The sequence below is a fragment of the Saimiri boliviensis genome, chromosome 5 (genome assembly GCF_048565385.1).
Source record: "Saimiri boliviensis isolate mSaiBol1 chromosome 5, mSaiBol1.pri, whole genome shotgun sequence".
Lineage (NCBI taxonomy): Eukaryota > Metazoa > Chordata > Mammalia > Primates > Cebidae > Saimiri > Saimiri boliviensis.
The window spans coordinates 124,256,064-124,283,648 of record NC_133453.1 but is presented as its reverse complement, the minus strand read 5'-3'; the positions used below and the strand labels follow the sequence as shown (position 1 = coordinate 124,283,648).

General features: G+C 44.1%; 1 protein-coding gene across 1 annotated transcript in view; it reads left to right on the top strand.

Annotated features, from left to right (window-relative positions):
* TMEM163 (transmembrane protein 163) overlaps positions 1–27,585 on the top strand; it is a 274,558-nt gene that overhangs the window by 148,729 nt on the left and 98,244 nt on the right. Inside the window, exons 3-4 of the mRNA XM_039479868.2 lie at positions 21,084–21,127; positions 22,488–22,579. Coding sequence (XP_039335802.1) covers positions 21,084–21,127; positions 22,488–22,579 — 136 coding nt within the window. The remainder of the gene's footprint in view (positions 1–21,083; positions 21,128–22,487; positions 22,580–27,585) is intronic.

The following is a 27,585-nucleotide window of genomic DNA, read 5'->3' as shown; positions in this document are numbered from 1 at the left end:
AACTCTCAGCATCACACCTGTCTGCATCCTCTCAAGAACTGTGAATCAGCCCATGTCTGTTTAGAAGGGAGTTTTTCAGCCTTGGTGCTATTGGTATCTGGGGCTCTGATTCTTTGCTGTGGGGCTGACCTGTACCTTGTAGGCTGATGAGCAGCATCCCTGGCCTCCACCCATTAGATACCAGTAGTGATCACGTCTCTCCAAGCTGTGACAAGCAACAGTATCTCACTGCCAAATGTCCCCCGGTGGCTAAAAGTGCCCCCGGTTGAGAAACACTGGTTTATACCTTTCTGGTACATTTTAATAGGACTTTCTAGACTGAGTCCCTTCTATCCATCAGCTTTTACGATTCGACAGGTATTTCAGGTTGGAATATGGAAGCATTCTCAGCACTTGGGTTCTTCTAGTTGCTGGATGATGCACATTGAGAATCTGTTCTGGAGAGAAATGACTACTCTTCTGTGTTCATGCCTTTGTGGCTCCTTTGTGCAGTGTGATAATGATACCATGTGGGGAAGACTGAATCTGTTTCCTCAGGTCATGTAAATAAGCCCCTTAATTTTCTTTTAAGTCAGTTGAGCTTGAAAGAATCACAGATTGCTTAGGAACTAGGCAGAGTATGGGAGAGCCCTCGGTATCCAGGCCAGCAGCTTTGGTTGTAGGGAAGGATGTCCCAGGCATGTTGATTTTTTCCAGATACAACATTGTGTTGTACCTCTGGGTAACTATATATTTAAAAACAGATGCACGTAAATAGCATCTAAATGTTATGTGAGATCACCACTGTAGCAATCATATTTATTAGTTCTCTAATTTCAGGAGTATTGGCTCTTTGCAGGGCCGCACAGGCTTCTTTGCAGAGGTCATGAAGGGAAATTCATTTCAGATCATTAAGTGCTGAAGGGTCTGTAATAGCACACAGTCTTCTGAACTCTGAGAGTCTGGCCTGGTAGGACAGCCAAGAGGTACCAGGAAGGGCACGTGACATCGAGCTAAGCGGGGAGGATTTTGCCCCTGGCATTTAGACCTGTTGATGATGGAGCCCCAGTCAACTTGTTTCTTCTCTGAACCACAGTATTTTTTCTGTGAAATAAGGATGTTGGAATAGATAGACCCTCTCTAAGGACTCTTGCAACTTTAAATGAAAATGTTTGCTTTTAATTAAGGTGGTAATGAACTGGATATTTTCAGATATAATTAAATAGGACTGGAGAGGTATCTTTGTCTAAGAGGAGGTATAGTAGTAGGATATTAAAAATTATATTCCATCAGTGAAACTGTCCGGTGATGGATGTAATTAATGTTGCCATGGAGAATTTGTGGCCTGAGAACAGAGCTGTCTTCATATCCCTTCGTTTGCGGTCTCCACTCTGAAGTGGAAGACTTTGGAAGACATAGGCATCTTTGGAAGATGTTGGGGGTGCGGCTGACTATACCTTCTTCTTTCTGTGATCCTGGAGACCTGGGTGCTGGTTCTAGCTTTGCTGTGTGATTTTGTTCAAGTTGCTCCATGTCTCAGGGCTCAGTTCCCTTTTTTTTTTTTTCATGTGAAGAATTCAGCTTTGGTCCTGTGGAGAAAAGGTTAATAGAGCTGACTTGGGATTGCCTATCCTTAGAAAAGCCTGCTTGCAAGGTTGGCCCTTGGGTTTGTTTGGCAACATAGCTAGTAAGTCGTTCCCTATATGAATGTTAAGCCTTCTGTGAAGAAGTGTGGCTCAATGTGCCCAAACCATTTGCACAAATTATGTGGTTTATACTGAATACCTGCTTTTCTTCTAGAAGTCTAGAGTTCTGGTACATGCCTGGCGGTGGAGGACCTATGCAACAAGCCCCGAGTAAAATCACTGGACACCAAGTCTCTAACAAGCTGCCCTGGGACACGGCACTTGGCACCTGATTGTCAAAAATTGGTGCTAGAGGAATTTAATATGTCTGCTGTCACTCCACTGAGAGAGGAGTCCAGGAAGCTCGTGCCTGGTTTCCTCTAGACTTTGTTCCATGCACCTTTTCCTTCTGCTGATTTTGCTTTATATTCTTTTGCTGTCATAAATCTTAGCCATGGGTGAGTCCTGTGAGTCCCTCTTGTCTAGGAGTCCCCAAGACTACAAACCTAGGAGTAGTCTTGGGGACCCCTAATATAGGTACTCGAAAACTCTCTGAAAATGTATTTTGTAAGTAGAATTCTTGGGATTTTTTTTTTTTGGAGTCAAAATTATTTCTGTAAGTGTTCCCCTTAAGTTGGTAGTGGGAAAAATGTCACAGCAGAGGCAAGTGGGGGTGAGCCAGCAGAAACGTCCCTGTTCTGTGGTCAAACCATAGCCTTGTTGGCCATTAGGCCAGTGCTTTCGATTGTGAGAAAATAAATAGAAGCAAGAAAGGGCCAATGAAAAGTGAGACAGTACATGGGCAGTGCCATTTCAGCCATTGTTCTGTTCCCTGTGTATTTTACATATTGGCGCGTCCTCCTGTGTTTTTGAACTGGATGTGATTGGATTCTTAAGACTGAGGCTATCTATAATTTGAGGGGAACTTGTTTGAAGAAATCCCTTGTGTGAATCGGTTCCTAAATTATCTTCGAGGTGATGCCAAGATGAGGCGAGGAGTACTAGGAGCTTTAGCATCAAGCGTTTTGATTAAAAGAGACATATGTATGTGGTAGCAGCTGAGAGCATCACAGTTACAAGCAGTGGAAATCCTCATGTTTATTTAAGCAAAATAAACCGGAGCATATTACAGAATGTAACTGGCTGGATTTATGGACTCGAATGATGTCAGAATCCTGTTTCACTCCCTCCATTCTCCTTTCTCTCTCCTCTCTCCTTTCCTCTAGTCAGCTTCATTCTTGGGCTGGTTCTCTTTATAAGTGGCCTTGAATTGACCTGAAAGGATCCTAGCCCTTATAGTATCAGGGAGGAAGACCTTTCCTATCCTGCCATTTAGCTCACTCTCTGAAAAAGGATTCTGATTGTCCTATCACCGTGTCCGGGGAATGGCACACTCTACAGTCTGGTCACTTGCTTTCCTCTGACGCAGGACAGGATCATATCACTGTCAACTGCTCCAGTAAAAAGGAATATCTCCTCCTTAGAAAAGAGGATTTCTTTTATTAGAAGAAGTGAGGAGGGCAGAGTGAGCAAAAATGGCTATGTTGTATATGTATATGTAGTGTGTCCCCTTTATCTGCGGGGAATAGGTTCCAAGGCCCCCAGTGGATGCCTGTCAGCTTGGATAGTGCTGAGCCTGATAGTCATCTAATGGAATGCATTTCTGTTCTTGTCTTGCACCCACAAATTAATGCCTTTTCCCTCGTAACTAAGTACTTAGCATGCACTGTGGCACTTTTGCATTTTGAGGTGCAACAACAAAACTAGCATGATTTTTTTTCCTTCTTCACAACTCCACAGGGAGAAGATTCATTCTTACCATGGATCTTAGCAACATCAGCTTATAATTTTTTTTCTTTATTCACAACTTTCACCTTTTCACTTAAAGGAAGCACTTTATAGCATAGCTTTGACATGTCTGGATTGCCGGCATCAACTACTCTTGTCTTTGGAGCCATTATGAAGTAAATTAAAGGTTCCTTGAACACAAGCACTGAGATACCATGATGGTTGATCTGATTACCCAGAGAGCTTATAAGTGAGCAATGGGCAGGGAGTGTCTATGGCATGGATTTGTTGAACAAAGGGGTAATTTATGTCTAGGCAATAATGGAGTGGGATAGTGTACGATTTTATCACGCTACTCGGAACCACTTGCAATTTAAAACTTACGAATCACTTATTTCTTGAATTTTCTATTTAATATTTTCATACTATAGTTGACTGTGAGTGACAAACTATAGACAGCAGAATCATGGACAAAGGGCAACTGCTGTGTATGAATCCCGGGAAAAGATGACATGGCTTCCATGAAGTTGAGTGTTGGTTGGCGGTGGTTGATGAATGTCTCTGAGAACCATCTCTGATTATTGAAACAGAATACGATCTTACTTTCCTGATGGGCCATAATGATACTAGAGGCTTGATCTGGGCCAGGGATTTGGGATGTGCCTGTTATGAATGTGGGTGGGCGGGCGTGGGGGTGCTTCATTCATAAGTGTTTTCTAAGTGTTCTTTTGGCTAAATCTTTGCAGGTAAATCTTTGACAGAACTCTCATTCCTAATGGAGATTATAAGGAAGTCACTCGGTTTGAAATGATGTGGGGATGGGATGAGAGGCCCACTGTAGTCCCTTAAGGCTTAAAGCTACAGGGTCTAAGGAACTTACTTTGAAAAACCCTAAGGGTGGTGGTGCAACCATGTCCGTGTTCAGATCACTGCCCTGATACCTGGTTATGAGTTATTTATTAGCACTGAGTAGAAGTAAAGCTGGTGCTATCAGGGAAGAATTACTGTCACTGGAGCAAGAAAAACTGTGACTCCTTCTTTTTATTTTCTTTTGGAGCATCAACACTGATTCATTTTTGATTTATAGCTCAATATCACTGGGAAATTGTTCTGGTTCATGTAAAATGTCAAAAACACAGCTCTCCATCTAAAAAATCCTATCGGAGCTCAGTCCAAGCTATTTGTAACTGGTAACCAGTGTCACTGCGGGTCTTTGACATAGTGATTTCATGGACTGTCTAAATCTCACTTTTGAGAGTTGTCTTTCATGTTTGTTCTTGTGATGGATTCCCCAGACTTCTCCTGTGAAGTTGTGTTGATTGGTCCATGGATCTGATGATGTCTTCGTGGTTGTACTCTCCTTACTTTAGAATGCTCGCGGGGCTTATGGATACCTAATGCATTTGTTCAGAAGCCAGACCTAAGATTTCTTTCCTTTATTCTTTTTTTTTTGAGACAAAGTCTCACTCTGTTACCCAGGCTGGATACAGTGTGCTATCTTGGCTCACTGCAAACTCTGCCTCCCAGGTTCAAGTAATTCTCCTGCCTTAGCCTCCTGAGTAGCTGAGATTACAGGCATGTGCTACCACAGCTGGCTAATTTTGTATTTTCAGTACAGACAGATTTCATCACATTGGTGATGAAAGTGCTGGAATTATAGGTGTGAGACGCCCCCTCCCAAAGTGCTGGAATTATAGGTATGAGACACCACACCAAGCCCCTCTTTATTTTAATTTTATATTGTGAATATTGGCAAATCAGGATCTATTTGCTTTGTAACTGCGTAAGTGGTGAGTAGACCTAGGTAGTTTAAAATATCAGTAGCTTAAATCTCTTGCTGCACAGGCTCTTTTTGGCTAAATCCTGTTTAAGTCAGTGATGGCAAGGAACCGCATAATTACTGATTCTCAGTGACTATGTGGAAAATGGTTTGGCTGCTTTCTTTGGTTGTGGACAATGAACTGTCTCCCCCCTCGGAAATATCTGCGGATATTCTACATACACAGAGTAAGAAAACTCAAGCATACAGAGGGATATACGGTGGAATGAGAGATACCTTTCAACCTCGCACTCCCAGTGCCCTTCTACTGAGGTAATCATCTGGAATTTCTTGTGTAGCTTCTCTGAAATGTTATCTGCATATATAAAAATGTATTTCTGTACACACGCACACGCGCGCACACACACACACACACACACACACACAAGCTTTGATATTCTATTAATTACCTTGCTTTATTCTCTCACTACATTTTGTAACATTACACATCTATCTTTTTCAAGAGCTTAATGATATCATGGTATGCATGTGTGATAATTTATTAAACGACTCTCTTATTAATGCATGCCTAAGTGGTTAATATTTTGTTATATATCTGTAATAAACCCTCTAGTATGTATTCTTTCTGCATTTGTGCCAGTATAAATGTAGAATATATTTCTTTTTTTTTTCTTAGAATGTTTCTTAAAGTAGAACTTATTGGGTTCAAATAATGTGTCTTATATTTTGATAAACATCTCCAAGCTGCACCTCCCAGAGGCTTCTCCGCTGACACTGAAAGAGACTTTTGTCCCCATGCCATCATCAGCACTAAGAATTTGCAAAATCCTTTTCTATCTGCCATTGTAAGAGGTAGAAATGGGACTGATTTTCATTTTTTTTTCTTTTCTCAGTTTTGCTACCTTATGTTTCTTGGTTATTTTAAATTCCTTTTCTAAAACTGTATGTTCATGGTGCTTTCTTATCTTATCTTTTAGGCTCTTGGGCTTTTTAAAAATGTACTAATTTAGGCCGGGCGCGGTGGCTCAAGCCTGTAATCCCAGCACTTTGGGAGGCCGAGGCGGGTGGATCACGAGGTCAAGAGATCGAGACCATCCTGGTCAATATGGTTAAACCCCGTCTCTGCTAAAAATACAAAAAAATCAGCTGGTCATGGTGGCGCGTGCCTGTAATCCCAGCTACTCAGGAGGCTGAGGCAGGAGAATTGCCTGAACCCAGGAGGCGGAGGCTGCGGTGAGCCGAGACCGCGCCATTGCACTCCAGCCTGGGTAATAAGAGCGAAACTCCGTCTCAAAAAAAAAAAAAAAAAAAAAAAGTGCAAATTTGCAAGTGTTCCTTTAAAAATTAAAGTGTAATAGACATACAGAAGCATCACTGATGAAATCCTGTAGCTTAATGAAGTCTCACAACATGCACACGTGCCTCTGTACCCACGACTCATGCTCATCTCCCCACCTGAAAAGACCTGCTCACCCCTCTTCATCACTGCCCCCTGCCCAGGAGGTGACCACCAGCCTGAATTCTACCACCAGGGATTTGCTTTGTCTGTTTTTGAACTTTACACAAACCAATTTATACATAGATTATCCAGTGAATGCTTTTGTGTTTGCCTTTGTTGAAATGCATACGTGCAGTTGTGATTAGCTGTAATTCATTTATTGGCCTTGTTGTATTTCACTGGATGAATATACCGCCGATTTATCCATTTCTACTGTTGACCAACATGTGGGCTCTTTTCAGTTTTGGCAAGTAGGAATAATGCTGCTGTGAACATTTTGTAAGCATCGTCCAGTATCATATGTATTTTTTTTTTTTTTTTTGAGACAAAGTCCCGCCCTGTCATCCAGGCTGGAGTACAGTGCACACTGCAACCTCTGCCTACTGGGTTCAAGCGATCCTCCTGCCTCAGCCTCCCGAGTAGCTGGGATTATAGGTGACTGCCACCACGCCTGGTTAATTTTTGTATTAGTAGAGATGGGATTTCACCGTGTTGGCCAGGCTGGTCTCAAACTCCTGACCTCAGGTGATCCACCTACCTTGGCCTCCCAAAGTGCTAGGATTATAGACCTGAGTCACTGTGCCTGGCTGTATGTATGTATTTCCTTTGAGTATATATCTAGGGATGGAATGGCCGAATCATAGAGTATAATCAGCTTTTTTTTTTTTTTTTTCTTTTTTGAGACAGTCTCGCTTTGTCACCTCAGTGGTGTGACCTCAGCTCACTACAACCTCTGCCTCCCAGTTTCAAGCAATTTGCATGCCTCAGCCACCTGACTATCTGGGATTACAGGCATGCACTATCACACTCGGCAAGTTTTTGTACTTTTAGCAGAGATGGGGTTTCACTATGCTGCCCAGGCTGGTCTCAAACTCTTGGCCTCGTGTGATCTGCCTGCTTCAGCCTCCCAAGTAGCTGGGACTACAGGTGTGTGCCACTACACCCAGCTAATTTTTCATTCTTTCTTTTTTAGTAGAGGTGAGGTTTCACCATGCTGGTCATGATGGTCTCGATCTCTTGATCTTGTGATCCACCTGCCTCACCCTCCCAAAGTGCTGGCCTGATCAGCTTTTATAGAGATGGGCAGCCAGTTTTAAAAAGTATTTGTACCATTTTACACTTCCACCAACAGTTATTGAGAGTTCACTTGTATTGCATCCTCACCAACATTTGAAATTGTCAGCTGTTTTACTTTTTAGCCATTCTTTGAGTATGTAGTGGCATCTGTATGTGGTTTTAATTTTATCATCCCTCTTTACTAATGTAGTATATATTCACATGTTTATCAGTTATTTGTGTATCATCTTTCATGAAGCTTGCCAAATCTTTTGCCCATTTTCCTATTGGGTTGTTTTCCTCTCTCTTAGTGATTTATATGTCTATATATTCCGGATACAGGTCCCCTGGTAGTTATGTTTTATAAATGTCTTCTAAATACACTCGATGGCTTGCCGTTTTGCCCTTTTAAGGCGGTCTTTAATGTAGTTCAGTTTACTAGTCCTTTCCCTTATGATGAATGCATTTATGTCTTGTTTAAAACATCTTTACTTTTCCCCAAGATGATGAAACTACTTGACAAGATGCTATTTCAGATCCCTCCTATGTTATCTTGCACTTTACACATTTGTATCTACAGCTCATCCACAGTTTTCTGTATATGGAGTCAGGTAGGGTCACGATTCGATCGTTTCTTACGGATGCCCAACTGGCCCAGCACCATTTATTGAAAAGAATTTTCTTTCCCCAGTGCAATTCAGGAGTACTTAAAAAATACATAAATCAAGTAACCATATATGTATGGATCTTCTTTTGTTCTGTGGTCTCTTTGTTTATCCTTGTGCAAATATTTTATTTATTGTAACTTTGAAATCTTCATATCTGGTAGTGATTGTCTTTCAGGGTTTTTTGGTTGTGGTTGTTAAGGATTGTCTTGGCTTTTTTTTTTTTTTTTTTTTTTTTTTTTTGAGATTGAGTCCTGCTCTGTTGCCCAGGCTGGAGTGCAGTGGTGAGATCTCAGCTCACTGCAACCTCCACATCCTGGTTTCAAGTGATTGTTCTGCCTCAGCCTCCCGAGTACCTGGGACTAGAGGCATGCCTGCCACCACGCCTGGCTAATATTTTTGTATTTTGTATTCTTAGTAGATATGTATTTTGTATTTTTTTTTTTTCCTGTTTTTAGTAGAGGTGGGTTTTGCCATGTTGGTCAGGCTGGTCTCAAACTCCTGACTTCTGGTGATCCACCCACCTCGGCCTCCCAAAGTGCTGGTATTACAGGCATGAGCCACCACATCTGGTTATTTTTGATTCTTTTCACTTTCCACATAAACTTTGGCTTCATCTCATCAATTCTTTCACCACCTGCTAGGATTTTGATTGGCCATATTAAGGCTTCCGATCCACAATCATGGTATGACCCTTTGTAAATTTAATAATCGTCTTTTATTTCTCCTAATAATATTTCATTGTTTTTCTAGGTAGAAGTCTCGCATGTTTTAGTTTCATTAATTTTTTCCTAGGTATTTAATATTTTTGCTATTTTGAATAGAGCCTTCTAAAAATTGCATTTTCTTCCTGTTTGTGGCTAGAATAGAAATAACTGGAATTTGTGTGTTACTTAGTGTATGGTGGCCTTGCTGAATTCACTTCTTAATTCTTTCTAGTTCCCTTGTTCTGTCTGCCAGTTTGCTACTGCCTCACTGCTCTAACAATTGTGACTTTGTGGAGAACTTTGCCTGAAGGGAACAGCAAGCAGCTTTAATTTGAGTTCTTTTTCTTGGGGCACCTGATCTCAGTGGTCTACCGTGGGGAACATCTTTCTGCCTTGAATGTAAGAGAAGACTACCTGGCTGGCAGGGAGCCTTGGCTCCCCTTGCTGGTGAAATGATGGTGTCTGATGCTTGTATCAGCGTCTGTCTGAGCAAGCATTCAGTTGGTTCCTGCCCTTGCCCTCTAGTGTGTAGATTATAGGGAAGGGGTCCAGGGTGGATGCTGGAGCTCAACTCCAAGCTTGTCATTGCATATAAGGGACAATTGTTTGGGCTACTGATGACTGTGCCATCTAATTATGGAAAAGTCCAAGCTCTGGCCAAGACTTGATTGAGATATGTTATCAGCTCTCAGCATCTTCTCCTTGTATTGTCTAAATTGTAATGTATTTGGTACATATTTTTTATGACTTAGATTATTGGGGTTTGGCCGTTTTCTGGTATCTTTGATCATTTTATTCTTTTTCTAGTTTTTCATGTTTCTTGTTGCTTTGGGTTTTATGGCTCAGGATGGTAAGGAGAGAAGGGACAAAAGGGTTGTATTCCGTCACTTTTAACTTCCATGCTCTGAGTCATAACATCAGTCTTCTCATGGCTTTGATCCAGCTCAAAGGAGTTGATGTTGGTTCACCATAGTTTCTTTAAGTCAAATCTCTGGACCCTTATTCAGTGTATTTTTCTTCCTCACAATATGTTTCATTCTTTAAAATGTTTCTTAAGCGACTTTTCAAACCACAGAGGGTCAGTGTGTTTGGAATCAGCAGTGGCAAACCAAGGGCCACCTTAGTGGCCTGCCAAGGACGCAAGGATGGCCTTGGGTGACAACATCCATGCCTATGCTGCCTCTTCCTGCCCATGTGTTAGCTTTTGGTTCTGGTCTGAATTAACCATGGCACATTAAATAAAAAACAGAAATTAGAATTGGGGGTTAGAGATTCGTCAAGTCTTGTTCAGTTTAACAAGCATTTCTTGAGCACAGACAATGCGCTTGTTCTTGAGCCTATACAGGCCCTGAGGATAGAGACAAATACGATATAACCCTTGACTTCAGGCTTTTAATGTGCCGCAGGGAGAAGGCAAGGATCATTTCTGTGTGTTACAGAAGAAAGGCAGGGAGCTTTGGGGCTCAAAAAGAGACACCAAGCCTAGTAAGAAAGAATGGACTGAAAATGACGGTTTACCTAGAAATGAGCTTCAGACTCCCAGCAACCACACAGGTATTTAACATAGAAGGCTAAAGAAGACAAAATGTGAACGCTCTGTTCTATAAATTTTATGTCTATCTCTGTTTATTTAATGAATGCTTTACTTACTGAGCTATTGGAGCTGCATTTTGTGATTGGGGGAAATTTAGGGCTTTAAAAGGTATATTTTATCAAATTGTTGGGCAAGTAACTGCTGTATCCCTAGCTCAGCAGAATGGTGTCTGACACATAGTAGGTGCTCAATAAGCACTTGTCGATTGAATGAAAGTGCGATTGGTGAACATGGCTACTCATGTTAGTCTGGCAGTGTGGGTTGCAGGACACGCGTCGAGTGTGGTCTGAGGATGCCTGGCCAGGCCTGCCTCCCACAGGCTCACTTGATAGCTGTGCTGGCACCGTGAGCAACCCTGGCACAAGGGGGTATAAACTTATCCATGAGAACACGTGTTAGGAAAGCGTGAGGCACGTTCAGCAAGGACCTCGCTGCTACCGTTGGCTCTGGCGGGTGAGGTCTGCGGAGCAAATGTGCTAACAAGTTGAGGGGCTGGGGGCTCCACTGGAGATGGCCCATAAATGCTTGTACAAGTTGGGTAACTTGGCTTCAGGGGCTCTTCCTCCTCCCCTTGATTCCTAGACTGAAGCAGCAGCAAAGTGAAAGTGTGCTGTGGTGAGGAAGGTTGCCATTAGAAGCTGGGGTCTTGTCTCTCTGTCTCTCAGCTGGTGACTCCTGTCGGTGAGACCTCTGAGAACTTCTTGAAACCCAGGTCTGTCCCTGTTGAGTGGCAGGTGTCCTGCCCGTGTCCCAGGAATGCCAAACCCTGCTCCGGAATGGGGGTAATGGTCATTTCATGTTATGCTAACTGGAGCAGAGCTAATCTGGTGGTGTGTGGTGGTGGGGGGGGGAACAAGGGTGCCCTGGTCCATGCTAGGGACTTTCCTTGGGTTGTTTCTGTTTGGATTTTTTTTCTGTTGTACTACTCTGTGTTGGCTCTTGGCTCTCTGGTCCCGGGCTATTCTTACTCTTTCCTTAGTCCTAGATCTTTGACATTTACAGACGCTTCAAGCTCTCCCTAAAAGAGTGGTCCATTTAGAGGCTGCCTTCTCCATTATGCCCCAGAAAGTGCTGGCTGTGGCTTCATTTGCTCAGAAAAGGCTTGCGGGTAGTGCGGCTGGGCCTCCTGGTGTTTTGAGCCCTTGGTCCCGTCGGCCATCTCCTGGAAGGCTCTGTTCACTGCATGCTGGAGCTAAGGGGAAGGTGTTAATGAATCCATCTGAACATCTTCTGTGTGTTCAGGCACTGATCTTGGCATTAGGGATACATCAGGGAACAGATATTCAAAGCTTGTGCCTTTGTGGTGTTTATATTCTAATGGGTGGGGGTAGGGTGAGGCAGATGAAACATAAATACGTACATAAGAGAATGTGGTAGATGAGATGTACGTCAGATAAAGAAAATGTAGAGGTGGGTGACAGGGAGCTCAGACTGGGAGCCAGGGCAAGTTTCATTATTAAATGCAGTAACCAGGACAGCCCTAACCTGAAGGAGGAGACGAGCAGGCCAGGCAGATCTCTGGAGTAAGTTTGTTCCTGGTAGAATGAAGAGCCATGGCCTGGCTGTGGGGAGGTCACTAGGGAAGTCCATGTGACTGGAGTGGAGTGAGCAGGTGTGGCCCGCAGAAGAGGAGGCTGGAGGACAGTGGCCTGCCTCATCCATCCTAAGGACCTTGGCTTTTCCATGGAGGGTGAGGTGTACAAGCACCCGGGCTGCATGTTGAGATGGCTGTGTAGGGGTAGGGGCGTGGAGCGGATGAATGACAGTGGCGGCTTCCTGTTAGAAATTGGAGTGCCAGTGTCCTTTCATTGCAAAGTGGCCCAGAACGTTAGCAAATGGCACTCCTTACCCCCGTAGCAGCAGCTCCAGGGCAGTGTTTTCTAACCTCTTCAAGTGCATTCTTGTGGGTTACACAGGTTATTGTGGGCATGGGATTAGGGGAAGGGTTGTAGAGTCCCTTTTTGTATATAGCCACCTCTTGGTCATGTGAGAGAGACCCATGATCATCCCACAGGCCTTGGCAAGGGTTTGCCTGAGACAAACACTTGCTCTCCGCAGACAGGCAGAGCCCTGGAGGGTAGGAGGGCAGTGCCCACAGCCTGCCTAAGGCTAATAATGGTTCTCAGGATTGTCTGTAAAAATCAAAGAGCTCTCAAAAAATGGTTTTTGTCAGGTCTCCATATGCAAGCCTGGAGCCTGAAAGTCTGAAGTCCTGATCATCTCCTACCCGCTGCCTGCATTCACCATTGTCCGTAATCGCCCAGCCCAGTGGAGCTTCCCCCGACAAGCCCCTCACCTTACCCTGCCATCTTAACTGTTTTTATGATCATGTGAATACTCCGCACCCCACCCTGCCATCTTAACTACTCTTACGCCTTACCTGACCCACCACTGTAACTGAACTTATGGTAATGTATACTCCCTGCCCCTAACCCCACCACTGTAACTGATCTTACTGTGTAACTTTCCACTGCCCACCCCAAACCTATAAAACCAACTCCTTATCCCACTGCCCTTTGCTAACGCCCTTTTCGGCCCTAGCCCACCTGCACCCAGGTGAATAAAGAGCCACGTTGCTCACACAAAGCCTATGTGGCGGGGGTGGGAGTGTCTCTTCATTCAAAGCACACGTTTCTAACAGCCTGGCTTTGAGAACCTGGCCATGGTACAGCTTTTTGTAATTTGCTGAGAGCCAGACCTGACAGCAGAAAACATTGGAAGCCACAGTTCATGTAGCACAGTGAATCTTTAGCAGGCACTTTGCTGGACACTGCTGGACATGGCAGGTTGCTCGTGCCCTACATGTGAGGTCCCATACTCAAGACTTACACGGTCAGCTAGACACCACAGGGGCCAGGCAGGTGGAAAAGGTGAGCGAGGCAGGCTGGCTGTGATGCTGCAGGAGCGGTGGGTACTCCAGATCACATGCCTCATTGAAACACAGTGTTGGCACCACTGGGAGAAAGGGACAGCCCAGCGTGGGCAGATCTCAGTGTTTTGAGAGAATCCAAAGATCCAGATTGGTGTTTTCATTGTTGTGTGTGTTTGTTTGTTTGAGACGGAGTTTCGCTCTTGTTACCCAGGCTGGAGTACGATGGCGCAATCTCGGCTCACTGCAACCTCCGCCTCCTGGGTTCAGGCAATTCTCCTGCCTCAGCCTCCTGAGTAACTGGGATTACAAGCATGCGCCACCATGCCCAGCTAATGTTTTGTATTTTTAGTAGAGACGGGGTTTCACCATGTTGACCAGGTTGGTCTTGATCTCTTGACCTCGTGATCCACCTGCCTCGGCCTCCCAAAGTGCTGGGATTACAGGCTTGAGCCACCGCGCCGGGCTGTTGTGTTGTTTTGTTAGGCAGCAGAAGAGGTGGAACTATGAGGGGTCCACATTTATGTATGTGTGTATGTATTTATGGTGGATGATGGAAAGATGGTTCTCCATTTGGGTTAATTACATGGCTGGAGGTGAGGTTGTTGCCAGGCCTCTGTGTCATGGGGGCTGTCCAATTAAAGTAGGATTGATTTATTAACAAAATTTACAGTCACATAATTTAGCAACTTGGAGGTGTTATGGGGCCTGGGGGCATTGCTAAAGAGTGCTAAGGCTCAAGGTAATTATTGCCTGACTTGGGAGAGAATGACAGATGGGTCCTCGTTTTTGCTGCAATCTAGCCAGCGATTGAAATGGCATTCTTTGTTTAAGGTTGTGGAGGGGCTGTCTGCGTTGATCCTCTGTTGCCTTGCTGGCACTCTTACCTCTTTGTGCATTTCCAAGGTGTTTTGTCTCTACTGTCCAGAACCCGCCCTCAAAGCCTGCTGCTGATTCAGCTGTGGATTTACATTTAGCTTTGCCCTAACAATGGGTTGCCCGGGTCCTTTCCATTTCCCAGCTGTCTTTCTATTTGAATTTGAATTTCCAGCTGATACGCTTTCTGGTCTGGTGTGTGACTTACAGAAGGTCTGGTCTTTCAAGCAGACTTGTATAAATATTTATTTAAGACTTCTGTCGTGTGTGTGCCTCTGGGAGAGTAGCTGTTATTACCCCTTTGACACATAAATGAAAGCAGTGTGTGTGTGACATGCAGCATCCTGCGGGGGAGGAGGTCCCTCAGACTGGGAGTGACATTCTGCTTCTGCTCCACACGTTGGCTTTCTTGGCCCGCCACTGCACTTCTGTGGACTTTTTAGGCCATTAACAAACCACTCATCTAGGTGATTTGACCTAGAAAGATGGATTTCGAAACTAAGATGTAATAAAGACACATATGGTCACGTGCCTCCCTGTTAGAGCATTCGTGAACTCACAGTACAGCCTAGCCCCAGATGTGTGTCACAGATCTGGTTTCTCTCATTCCGTGTTAGACCTTTGGTGATATTTTTGTGAGTTGGATATCCTTTTCCCCAGATTTGTTTTTCTGATTTGAATGATTACATATGATGGTTGTAGAAAATGTAGAAAATAAATCTCAGGACCCCCAAATCACTAATCTGAAGGGAAAAGTCAAGCTGGGGACTGAGTTTGGTAAAACTTGCCTCCCATTTTATTCCTAAATAAGATAGCTACAAAGATAGAGAAGCTATGTACCTCCCCCACAATTTGCCCACAAGAAAATTCTTTGCGGACGAAAGACAGAGCTCAAGTCCCCTCTCTGCCTACCTGAGACAGATGCATAACCAATTGCTTCTGCTGCCCTATTGTTTCACCAAGCCGGGCAAAGGCTAAGTGACTGCTCCTCTACCCTCCCCCCCCGCCCCCACCCACCCCACATAGAAATTGTGTATTCCATGAAAGGCTAATCAGAGACTTAAAAACATACAACCATTTTTCCCTTATCTACCTGTCACCTGGAAGCCCCCTCCCTACCTCAAGTTGTCCTGACTTTCTGGAGAGAACCACTGTATATTTTACACACACTGATCAATGTTTCATGTTTCCTGAAAATGTATAAAACTCAGCTGTGCCCAGACCACCTTGGGCACATGTACTCAGGACCTCCTGAGGCTGTGTCACCGGCATTGGTAAAATAAACTTTCTAAATTGATTGAGCTCTTAGATACTTTTGGGTTCACAGTAGAAAGCAAAGAAACCCATTCAAATATTGTCACCCTTCAAAGACTAACCACTGTTACCATTTGAGGGAATTTTTTTTCTGGCTGTTTTCAATGCAACCTGGAAGGCTGGTTGTTGCACTGCATACTTCGCCTTGTATCTTGCCAGAATTATCTCTTGTAACTCTCCTCCTGCTTCCTTTGGCTTTAGCCAAAATGGCCTCAGACATGCCAACTGTCCCACCTCAGAGCATTTTACTGACTCTTCTCCTTCTCTGGAAGGTTCTTTCCCGGGTAACAGCATGGCTCACTCCTCCATCCCCTTCAACTCTTTGCTTAAATGTCCCCGTGTCGATGAAGCCTCCTCTGATCTTCCCATTCAGCTTGCACGTGTGCTGGCTAGAACCCCCCTGTCCCGGATCAATCCTTTCCTGTGGCACCCAATGCAGCACCCCACATACCACCTATCTGTTTGTTATCAATGCCATTGTTTTTTCTAATATGCTAATGTAAACATGAAGCAGTAGTACTTTTTTAAAAAATGGTTTGAGACAAGGTCTCCCACTGTTGCCCAGGCTGACTTGCAGTGGCGTGATCTTGGCTCATTGCAGTCTCCACCTCCTGGTCTCAAGCAGTCCTCCACCTCAGCCTCCTGAGTAGCTGGGGTCTGCAGGTGTCTGCCACCACACTTGGCTAATTTCAAAATTTTTTGTAGAGATGAGGTCTCACTGTATTCCCCAGTCTGTCTCAAACTCCTGGCCTCAAGTGATCCTCCTGCATTGGCCTCTCACAGTGCTGGGATTATAGGTATGAGCTACCACTACAGGCCAGCAACAGTACTCTTTGCAAAGGCTTTAAAATAGCTAACTGTAGCCTGCTCTTTGAGAATCAATCATATCTCAATCATCACCCTCCTATGGAACATTTAGTTACATCTAATGTTTTGCTGTTGTAAATCACATGAACCTATTATGAACCTTTTGTGCTTAAAGTGTTTTTCCATTTATTACACATTGAAATAAATTCTTGGGCATGGGATTACTGGGTCAACATATCTTGGTTAAGACTCAAGTGGCTGCAAGTGATAGAAACAACTCAAACTGGCTTAAGCAAATCAAAGGAAATTATTGGCTAATGTATTTGAGGAGTGGAGGGATAGGTCAGGCAGGACTGATTTAAGAGGTTCAGTCTGTCATCTGGGGTCTGATCCGTGTTTCCTTCATATCTGCTTTCTTCGTGTGTTGGCCTCATTCTCAGGCAGTCTCCTCCCACTTAGGTCAAAATCACTTTCTGTACCTCCTGTGTTCCTCCTCCTCTCTCTCAAATCTCCTCTGAGAAAGACATCCCCTTTCAAATATTTTCAGCAAAAAACTTGGAAAAGGTTCTCAGTGGCTCAGATTGAGTTCTGCCGTCTTTGAATCACTAGCTTTGGACATGGGACAAGTGAATGGGATATACTAGCATGGGAATAGCATCATCCTACCCAAATCACTTAGTCTGAGGGCAGGGCAGGTACCATTCCCCAGAGGAGAATCAAGATGCTCTTACAGGATAGGGACTGCGTGCTGAGCTGGCTCCAAATGATGCATCTTCATTTTACTCATGAACATTTTAGAGACTCTGTGTCTTAAAAAGAAAAAGCCAGCAGAGAAAGAGATAGGAGCCCAGTTGCATCCTAAGCACGCATTTTTTGGATGCGTCACTGCTGCCTAATCAGATGACAGTGTGTTTGTACTCTGACCACATGAGGCCAAGAACAGCCTTCAAAGGACTCTGCCTCATGGCTGCCTGGTTGCCCATATCTCTGTGGATGCGTTGCCAGTTTGCAGTGTAATTGCTGGAGGTCAGAAGGGCCCTTGTCTCTTGCCCACTGTTTAATAAACACCTGCCTTGAAGGCAGCATGGACATTGTTGGCCCTGTGGTGGCTTTCCACTACACTTAGCCACATGTGCGTGGAGCTCCGGGGGGCTCCACTACATCATCTCTCCCTTATGATCATCCTGGCCCAGGCCTCCTGGATCAGGTGCCCTCCTTATAGCTGGAGGGCACAAGGCACAACCCAGTTGTCCAGGGACTGTCCCCGGACCTTGTGGAGAGGACAGGGAGCAGGTCCTAGAGAAGGCACATTTGATAAACTGATGGAAGTCCTGGTGAAAACCCCATGGAAGTTGGGGTGGCGGGGAGGGTGCTGTGTAAACCATTCTGACCCTCCACTGAGTTTGTTCTTATCTCAAAATGGGGAATGTGTCATGATGAGTTATGAGACAAATCAGATGAAGTTATTACTTGACAATCTTCAGAAATTCCTGATAGGCCACGTGAACTCCTTCACTGGGATCCGGTGCTAATGACTATTTGCCGTTATTTCGTAGCAAGAGCTGGGGAGTTGGCCACAAAGGAAGCTGCGAGAGCTCAGGCTGTGTGGAGGGCCCTTCAGAGTAGTCCCAGTTACCCATGCAATTTTGGGCATTTCTCCCTTTCCATCTCATCAAGGAAATTAGATGGAGCCAATTTATAAGTAAATGATCATCTCTGTTAAGGCCTCTGGTTAATGTGGAGCCGTCTCGCTCACGTTTTCCTTGGCGCAGGCGGGATAGAGGATTAATATCCCACTTGTGCTCTAGGTTATCCATTCTCTGGGCAGGCTTTACTCTCACAAGCAGGTCTTTCCTGGATAATTCTGAGGATGTTGAAAATCGGGGACACAGGACTCGAATTGAGTCAGAGACACCCCACCCACCATTTAGTGGCCGTCTCTTGTTTGATTCCAGATTCCTAAGACAAGATTTCTTGTGTTTCTCAATAGAATTGGGTGAGTGTCCACTTGAAACCTGTTTTGAAGCCATGGTTCGCTGCTCGTGAGGCAGGTACTCTTCTGGGATAGTGAGTGGAGGGGAGTGCGTTCCTAGTTATGTCTTTCCCAGGGTGCTTAGGCCCAGGAGCGCAGGTGGAGACAGCCTGACAGCCTGGCAGCCAGCTCTTTTCTTTTCTTTTATTTATTTATTTATTTATTTATTTTATTTTTGAGACTGAGACTCGCTCTGTCGGTAGGCTGGAGTGCAGTGGCGCGATCTTGGCTCACTGCAACCTCCACCTCCTGAGTTCAAGCGATTCTCCTGCCTCAGCCTCCTAAGTAGCTGGGACTACAGGTGCGTGCCACTACACCTGCCTAATTTTTTAAATTTTTAATAGAGACGAGGTTTCACCATGTTGGCGAGGATGGTCTCAAACTCCTGACCTCATGATCCACCCGCCTCAGCCTCCCAAAGTTCTGGGATTACGGGAGTGAGCCACCGTGCCTGGCTATTGTTTTATCTGTTATAGATCTGTAGCATCTGCGCAAGATGTTAGTTGGAATTAAAAGGTTTCCACTGCTGATAGAGAAGCAACCCCCAAAAAGCACACAGCTGAGATATTCTAAAACAGGTTGTGGAGGAAAAAAAAAGATACCCTCCTTGACTTATTTCTGTGTAATTTTGTTACGCTTAGTTAACAGTTGTGGAGTGCGTACTGAGAACCAGGCTGTGTTTTGTAGGCCGCCTGAGTGCTCGCAGCAGTCCCGCCAGGGATCAGCTGCCTTTTCTGCACACAGCGTGGCTGGTGAGTGGATGTTCTCCGGGAAGGGCCCGTGCTGCTTTACAGCACCGCACCTGTGTGTCCTGTGAAAGCTCCAGCCGGTCACCGTGCACGGCCGCTCTGCCCTTCTCCCTGAGCCAGTAAGAGTAATAGCAGGGATTCCTGGAGCAGCTGGTGTCAAAAACAAAGGTGGTTAGGGATTTAATGGCTTGTATTCTGCCTCAGTTTGAGGACCTGAATGTGCCCGAGTTTCAGGAAGGGTCTGGAAATGCTCGGACGCCAGTGGTTCTCTCCCAACAGTGCTGTGGCTTTCCCACGCTTGCCTTCCTGCTCCTCAGTCTTTATAGCTAACGACGGCCGATGGCCACTCCAGCATTTACCAGTTGCTATTGTAATCACATAGATTGACCAGCTAGACACTCTGTCTCAAGTCCTAAATGACAGAAAATGAACTCTGGTCCACAGTGGATCAGGTGCCCTCCTTATAGCTGGAGAGCACAAGGCACAACCCAGTTGTCCAGGGACTGTCCCTGGACCTTGTGGAGAGCACAGGGAGCAGGTCCTAGAGAAGGGACATTTGATGAGCTGATGAAAGTCTGTGTAGGCTTTGGCCTCTGTGCCTCCCACCCATGCCTCTTCTCCTGTGCCAGTGACCACTTGCAGCACGTGGGCCTGGGAACAAGCCACTGCCAGCTTTGCTGACCCTTAGGGTAGGGCTTTAGTCTTGATTGGAGGTGCATGTGTGCTTGTTAAATATGGCTTTCTTCGGGAGATCTGCCTTTGTTATGTCAAACTGAGAAGTCTTTGAAGCTGTCATTGCTTTAGCACAAAACAGAATTAAGCAAAAGTGCTACCCAATTGACATTCTCCAATTTAAAAATATGAATCAAGACTGGGCACGTGGGGGCTCCCGCCTGTAATCCCAGCACTTTGGGAGACTGAGGCTGGTGAATCACCTGAGGTCAGGAGTTCAAAACTAGCCTGGCCAACATGCAAAACCCCATCTCTACTAAAAATACAAAAATTAGTGGGGTGTGGTGGAGGGTGCCTGTAGTCTCAGCTACTTGGGAGGCTGAGGCACAAGAATCACTTGAACCCCGGGAGGCGGAGGTTGCAGTGAGCTGAGATTGCGCCACTGCACACCAGCCTGGGTGACAGAGCGAGACTCTGTCTCAAAAAGAAAAAAGGATCAAAATGTGTTGTAATTATAATTGTGGCATTGAGATTTGTAGACATCTGTTTTTGTAGACATCTGTTGTTTGAGATCATTTGTCACTGTTTTCTAAACAACCGTTACTGGTGTCTACACTGGATTTTAAACTCTGGTGCCCCACAAATTTTTTCATCTATCTTAGCAATGATGTATGCCTTAGACACTCCACCTTATTATGAGAATAGTTTGGAGTAAAGCTTCAGAAGTAGCAGTTGTAGTTTTACTTTGAAAGTTTGATATAGTTCCCAGTCGCTAAATTCTCAAAGTATCAGAAGTCATTTGATTGACAGCTGTTTAAGCAATTTTATTGGGAAATTGACCCTCAGGTGCTTCAGAACACTGGGAGGGGAAGTCCTCACAGGTGGAGTCTCGCAGTCTTCCCAATTCACTCTTCATTTTTAAAAATTCTTAGATTTTACACGTACAGTTAATTTTTAGTTTTATTCTCTTGGAACTTCCCCACTGATGTTGAAAAGGCCATGTAATGTATGAATATACTCAAAAATGAGAGACGTTTTAAAATATTCTGAATAATATTTTCTTTCTTTTTAGCTGTCTCCGTTATGAGGTACAGCGCCTCTGCTTTTGGGTTTGCAGTAAGTAACCTGAAATGTACTTTCATGAAGTTTTGCACGTTTTTTCATAAGCCCATAAATCTCACTCTGAGCCCTCAGATGAGCGTGGTTAGTGTGTGAGAGCTTAGGATTAGAAACATATTTTATGGAAACCACTTCTATTAAAAAAATGGAATTTTAACAGAATTAAACTGCAATAAGACTGTATAATTTTCAAGCACAGATTGGGGGGACCACATTTCCCACAACGTGGGAGGATATTTTGGGCATTTTAGCCCATTTTTGCCTTCCAGGTTGTATGTAGACCTGTCACGCTCTGGAATGAAGCATTTGCTGGTGTAGGCAGAGGTGTTGTGAGTGAAGATCGGGGCTACTCATGCTAGGATGAGTCAGTCTGTAGCCAGCTAGGGGTAACCTGGCTTCCCAGCCGGCTTCCTAATGGAAGCTAGTTGGAGAAAGAGAGTCTCTGCTTCACAGGCTAGGTCTGTTGAGAAATTGAGTGACGTTTCCCCAGGCCCCTTGGAGAGGATGCTAGTGCTTGTGGTTTTCCAGCTGAGAAGTGTGGTGTGGTGCAGTGACCCGTAAAGAGAGCTCCCCTCAACACCCGCACTGCGTAGCTCTAGAGTCTTCTGTACCCAAGGGTAGGTATGCCTGTTCCCAAACCCACTTCTGCCCTTTTTTGTGAGAACTTGATACTGTAGGAGCATTGCAGATTCTTCCCAGGATCTTCTGAAAGATGTGGACCATCTAGAAAAAGATACACCACCACACACACACCCAGACATACCACATATACACACATGTATACACATATGCATACGCACACCCAGAAACACACAAACACGCACGTACATTTTTCTCTCTCTCTAGCTTGCTTGTGCATGCACGCTCTCTCGTTGAAACAAAAGCCTTGAATTTTCCATGCAACTTCAAAGTGCTGGCAGACTTACCGCACGTCCTGGTGACCCTCACCCCTGGACCCCAGGTAGAATAGTCCCGTTGACAGTTGAAAACAGAATTCTCACCCGAATCTCTTATCTGGGATGTGTGGGAAACTACTGCAAATATCTTGACTGTCATGGGGAAGCCAATTCCATGTGTTTTAGAACAGTGAACTTCCCCACCTCCTGCCCTATATCTCCAGAGTACTAGGAGCCAGGGGCCCTGGGAGCAGAGCCGCCCACATGGCACGCTGGGTGTCCTGGGCTCCAGACTCCCCAGGCATGAGGGTGGTGAATGGCTGCGTTGTAATGTTGGGAGGCCTCTTTGCTCAGAGCTCACTCATGAAGATGTTCGGAGTCACAGCACAGTTGCCCTGTGTCTTCACAGTTGTCTGCTATTAACTCTGGAAAACCACTAATGCCATGTCTCCTTCTCCTAGTTTGATGCCATCCTTGACGTCCTGTCATCGGCGATTGTCCTGTGGCGTTACAGCAATGCGGCCGCTGTGCACTCTGCCCATAGGGAGTACATGTAAGTGGATTCTTGTCTTTTTCTCCAGGCTGCAGAACTGTTGAGGTGAAGGCCATGGAATGTGGCCCTCGGCACAGCTTGCCCTGCAGCTTTTGTCCCGGTGATGAGAAGAAGGTCCCCAGGTTGCTTCTGAGAGTGACTAGTGCAATGTCAGCCACATGATAGGGTCCTCTTGGGATGGTCAGAGAGAGAGGATGTACCTCTATCATTTCTCCGTTCTCAGATTTTGAGAATATTTGTTTGTTGGTCTATCCATCTGTTCAATCCATCCATCCTCTCGCTTTTTGCTTCTGGAATCTTTGTTCTCTTGGATTTTTATGCTGTTTTTTTTCTAACTAAGATGAATTCTCACTGTCATTTTCAAAAGACCTCTTAAGGGCATTCTAAATTATTCTATTTGCCTTCCACCCCTCTCTGTATTAGGGGATGTTGCTTGCCCCCATCTCCACATCCCATGGGTGAAGACTTTGGCTTTGAAGGACCTACGTTTGTGACTCTAAAACATATGGCTTTTCCAGCTTCCGTCTCTTTATATCATTCGTAAACCCCAAGGTAATAAGAGCACAGCTTCCATAGTCAGATTTGCTAGCTCTGTGATTATGGAAGCCAATAACTGTTCTGTGCCTCATTCCCTCATCTGGAAAAGCAAGAAAACGACAATTCCTCCTTCATAGGATGATTGCGATGAATACACACACACACACACACACACACACACATTTTTATGCATGTACCTGTACACTAATACGTCTATATATGTGTGCGTGTAGTTATATGTACACATGTATGTCTATGCATGTGTGTATCGTGTATGTGTAGGTATCGGGGCAACAAGTTTCCCTGTCTCTGCAACTTTTGGACAGTTGAACACAATGAGTAAATGCCCCTTGCTGTGGTTTGTGGTGATGCCCAGATGGAAAGTACTCTTGAGGCTGGGCATGGTGGCTCACACCTGTCATCCCAGCACTTTGAGAGGCTGAGGCGGGTGGATCACTTGAAGCCAGGAGTTCAAGACCAGCCTGGTTAACATGTTGAAACCCCATCTCTACTAAAAATACAAAAATGAGCTGGGCATGGTGTGATATGGCTGTAGTCCACCTACTCGGGAGGCTGAGGTGGGATAATTGCTTGAACCCGGAGGCGAAGGCTGTAGTGGGCTGAGATCGTGCCACTGCACTCCAGGCTGGGCAACAGAGAGAGACTTTGTCTCAAAAAAGAGAGTACTCTTGAATGGGATGTTAGGCCATATTCCAACATACAAGTGTTGCCGTACCTCTTTGAGGCAAAGAGATTCAGATAGTAACGTATCTGAGATTGCATATGCCAGATGGAAAACTTTTGAAAGGTGACACCATAACTGACTGGCTAATGAGAGCAAATTTGAGTTCATTTTATTATTAGCTTTAGTTAGTGTACAAAAACTTCTTTTAAGTGTTACATGTCTATTTTAATGGGCATTAGTTCTTTTAGCAAATATAATTAAAGTATCAAACTTATGATATCACAGATAATACCATGTAGGATAAAGTTAATTTGTAAAAGTGATTGTGGTTGGAAAACTAAGAAAACAATGGTAGTAAACGCTCTTTTAAAAATTTCAAATGATGATTGAGCGTCTCTAATCTGAAAATCCAAAATTTGAAATACTCCCAAATTCAAAACTTTTTAAGCACCAACATGATGTCGCAAGTAGAAAATTCCACATTCGACCTCATGTGACTAATTAGTCAAAACTTTGTTTAATGCACAAAATTATTTAAAATACTGCGTCAGATTATCTTCAGGCTATATATACAAGGCGTATATGAACATAAATGAATTTCATAGTCAGATTTGGGTTCCATCCCCAATATATCTCATTATGTATATGGAGCCATCTCCAAATCCAAAAAAATCTGAAACCTGAAACCCTTCTGGTCCTAAGCATTTTGGATAAAGGATTCTTAACCTGTACTGTGGTGACCGACCTTGAGTTAATGCCTGTCTAGCCGAAGGAGCAACTAATGCATCCAACCCAAGCTGTTCTGGGTATTTGAGGAATTCAGTAAGAAGTGTAGAGAGTATAATGTAGAGATGTACTCAGATTTCAGGAGCTGATCACTGTCTTGTCAGAAGAACACGCCATCTTTGATTCTATAGCTATACTGTCCAATAGGATTGCCACTAGTGCATGATTTTAGCACTTGATATGTGACTTGTCTGAACTGAGATATGTTGTAAGTATAAAATACACACCAGATTCTAAAGACTTAATGACAAAAAGTATTAATAGTTTAGAAACGTTCATTCCGTGTTGATACTAGAATATTTTGGATATATTGTTAAACTTAATTTTTTTTTTTTTTTGCTTTTGCTTCTTAAAATGTCTTTTAGAAATTTAAAATGACATATGTGGCTTACATTATATTTGCACTAGGCAATGTCCTCAAGGGAGAAAGTTTTCCCTCTGCTTTTTCTTTCTTATTTTAGAGCTAATAATACATAATTTGATTTGCAACTCCAGAAGGAATTGAATTCAGAGTTTTCCAATTTCGCTCTTCTAATTTGCTTTTTAATCTGATTTCCTTTCTGCTGAAATGAGTTTCGTACATATTAGTCACAAAGCCACAAATAATTGTGGCTTTTCGATAGTGCTGGGATCTGTGTGAACATTTGTTGGGTCTGGAGGTTTTCCAAGATCACAACTGAAGATGAGAAATGTCTTTGGTTTCACTTTTTAAAATAATCTCCTAAACAGGTACTGTTTTTTAGAAGTATATTATTATTGCTCAAAAGACAAAAACTCACAGAGGAGTTGCTTTGATTAATTCCCAGGTAATTGTTCATGTGACAATGCCAATGAATTCACTTGGAGATTCCTAATCTAGGGATTTAAATGATGCAATCCTCTATATTGTTGGCTTTGGTTTAAAGTTTTAATCCCTGACTTACCTCATGTAAGTTTAAAATTAATGAAATCACTGCCAGCCGAGAAGCTGATATTTGCATAATAATGAGTGTAAATGAGTTAGGAGGGGCACAGCTAGAAAAGCCATTGGTTTTCAGTTACTTGCTGGAGAGTAATATTAGAGGAAATTGGAAAATGTGCAACTGGCTCTTAGCTAATTCCCTTTATTGTTTTGAACTGGACTCAGAACCTTGGAATAAATCTTGAGCTTGAATTACCTAGGCAAAGCAACTAGAAACCTTCCTTGGCTTTGCCACCTGGTGACTGGGTATCCTTACTGTGGATATGATGGGGTATTTTATACTCAGGAAGAGAGACTGGCTTCAGCACCTCAGCACCACCAGAGTGTAGCCCTGATAGTTTTTGTTTTGCATTTTTAAAATCTTTATTTTTGGCCGGGTGTGGTGGCTCGCTCATGCCTGTAATCCCCCAGCACTTTGGGATGCTGAGGTGGGCAGATCACGAGGTCAAGACATCGAGACCATCCTGGCCAACACAGCGAAACCCCGTCTCTACTAAAATACAAAAATTAACTGGGCGTGGTGGCACACGCCTGTAGTGTCAGCTACTCTGGAGGCTGAGGCAGGAGAATTGCTTGAAGCCGGGAGGTGGAGGTTGCAGTGAGCCGAGATGGCACCACTGCACTCCAGCCTGGTGCCTGGCGAAAGAGCAAGACTGTCTCAAAAAAAAAAATAACTTTTATTATTTTTTATTTTTATTTTGTTTTGTTAAAACACACAATATAAAATGCATTAGCCTAATCATTTTTAAGTATATGGTTCAGTAGTGTTAAGTATATTCACGTTGTTGTGAAACGGATCTCCAGAACTTTTTCATTCTGCAAAATTGAAATTCTGCCCATTGGACTACCCCAACCCTTTTCCCTTGTCCCCAGTCCCTAGCAATCACCATTGTACTGTCTGTTTCTGTGAATTTGACTACTTTTGATACCTCATATAAACAGAATTATACAGTATTTGTCTTTCTGTGACTGGCCTATTTCACTTAGCATAATGTCCTCAAGGATCATCCGTCTTTTGTAGCATGCGACTCAATTCCTTTCTTTTCAAAGGCTGAGTAATCTTTTTTATTTTTCTCTATTTTTTTGAGATGTAGTCTTACTCTGTTGCCCAGGATGGAGTGCAGTGGCGCGATCTCGCCTCACTGCAACCTCAGCCTCCCAGGTTTAGGTGAGTCTCCCACCTCAGCCTACTGAGTAGCTGGGACTACAGACATGCACCACCAAACCTGGCTAATTTTTGTATTTTTCTGTAGAGACGGAGTTTTGCCATGTTGACAAGGCTGGTCTTGAACTCCTGGCCTCAAATGACCTGCCTGCCTTGGCCTCCCAAAGTGCTGGTATTACAGGCGTGAGCCACCGTGCCCTGCATAAAGGCTGAATAATATTTTACTGTAAATACATGCCACATTTTGTTTATCTATTCATCCATTGATGACATTTGGCCCTTGTGAATAAATAATGCTGCTATGAACATGAGTGTGCAAATATCTCCCTGAGACCCTGGTTCCAATTCTTTTGGATAAATACTCAGAAGTGGGATTGCTGGATCCCATGGCAGTTCCTTTAAAATTTTTGAGGAGCGTTTATACTATTTTCCATAGTTATTATATCATTTTATAATTCTACTGGGAGGGTAGGATGAGAGTGTTAGGGAGAGAAGGGAGCTGGCCTCACAGTGGGTGACAGAGGAGCCTGGGGTGTGGGTGGGGTTGGTGACATTGGCCTGGTGACAGTGGATTGCTATGCAGCCACTCTAAAGAATGAAGCACTATCTTTGTACTTACCTTGTGACCTCCAAGCTGCATTAAGTGAAGAAAGCATGGCTCAAAATAGTATAGTGTGTATGGTCTTTTCTCATTTGTTTTAACAAAAGAGGTTTGCACCCACATGCACTTGTGTAGGCGTAGAGCAGATATAAAGGAGACTGGCAGCAGGGTCGCCTCCCCTTAAGTAGGGGGCTGGGGACAGAGGAAGGAGGGGAATTTTTTTTTTTTTTTTTTTGAGACGGAGTTTCGCTCTTGTTACCCAGGCTGGAGT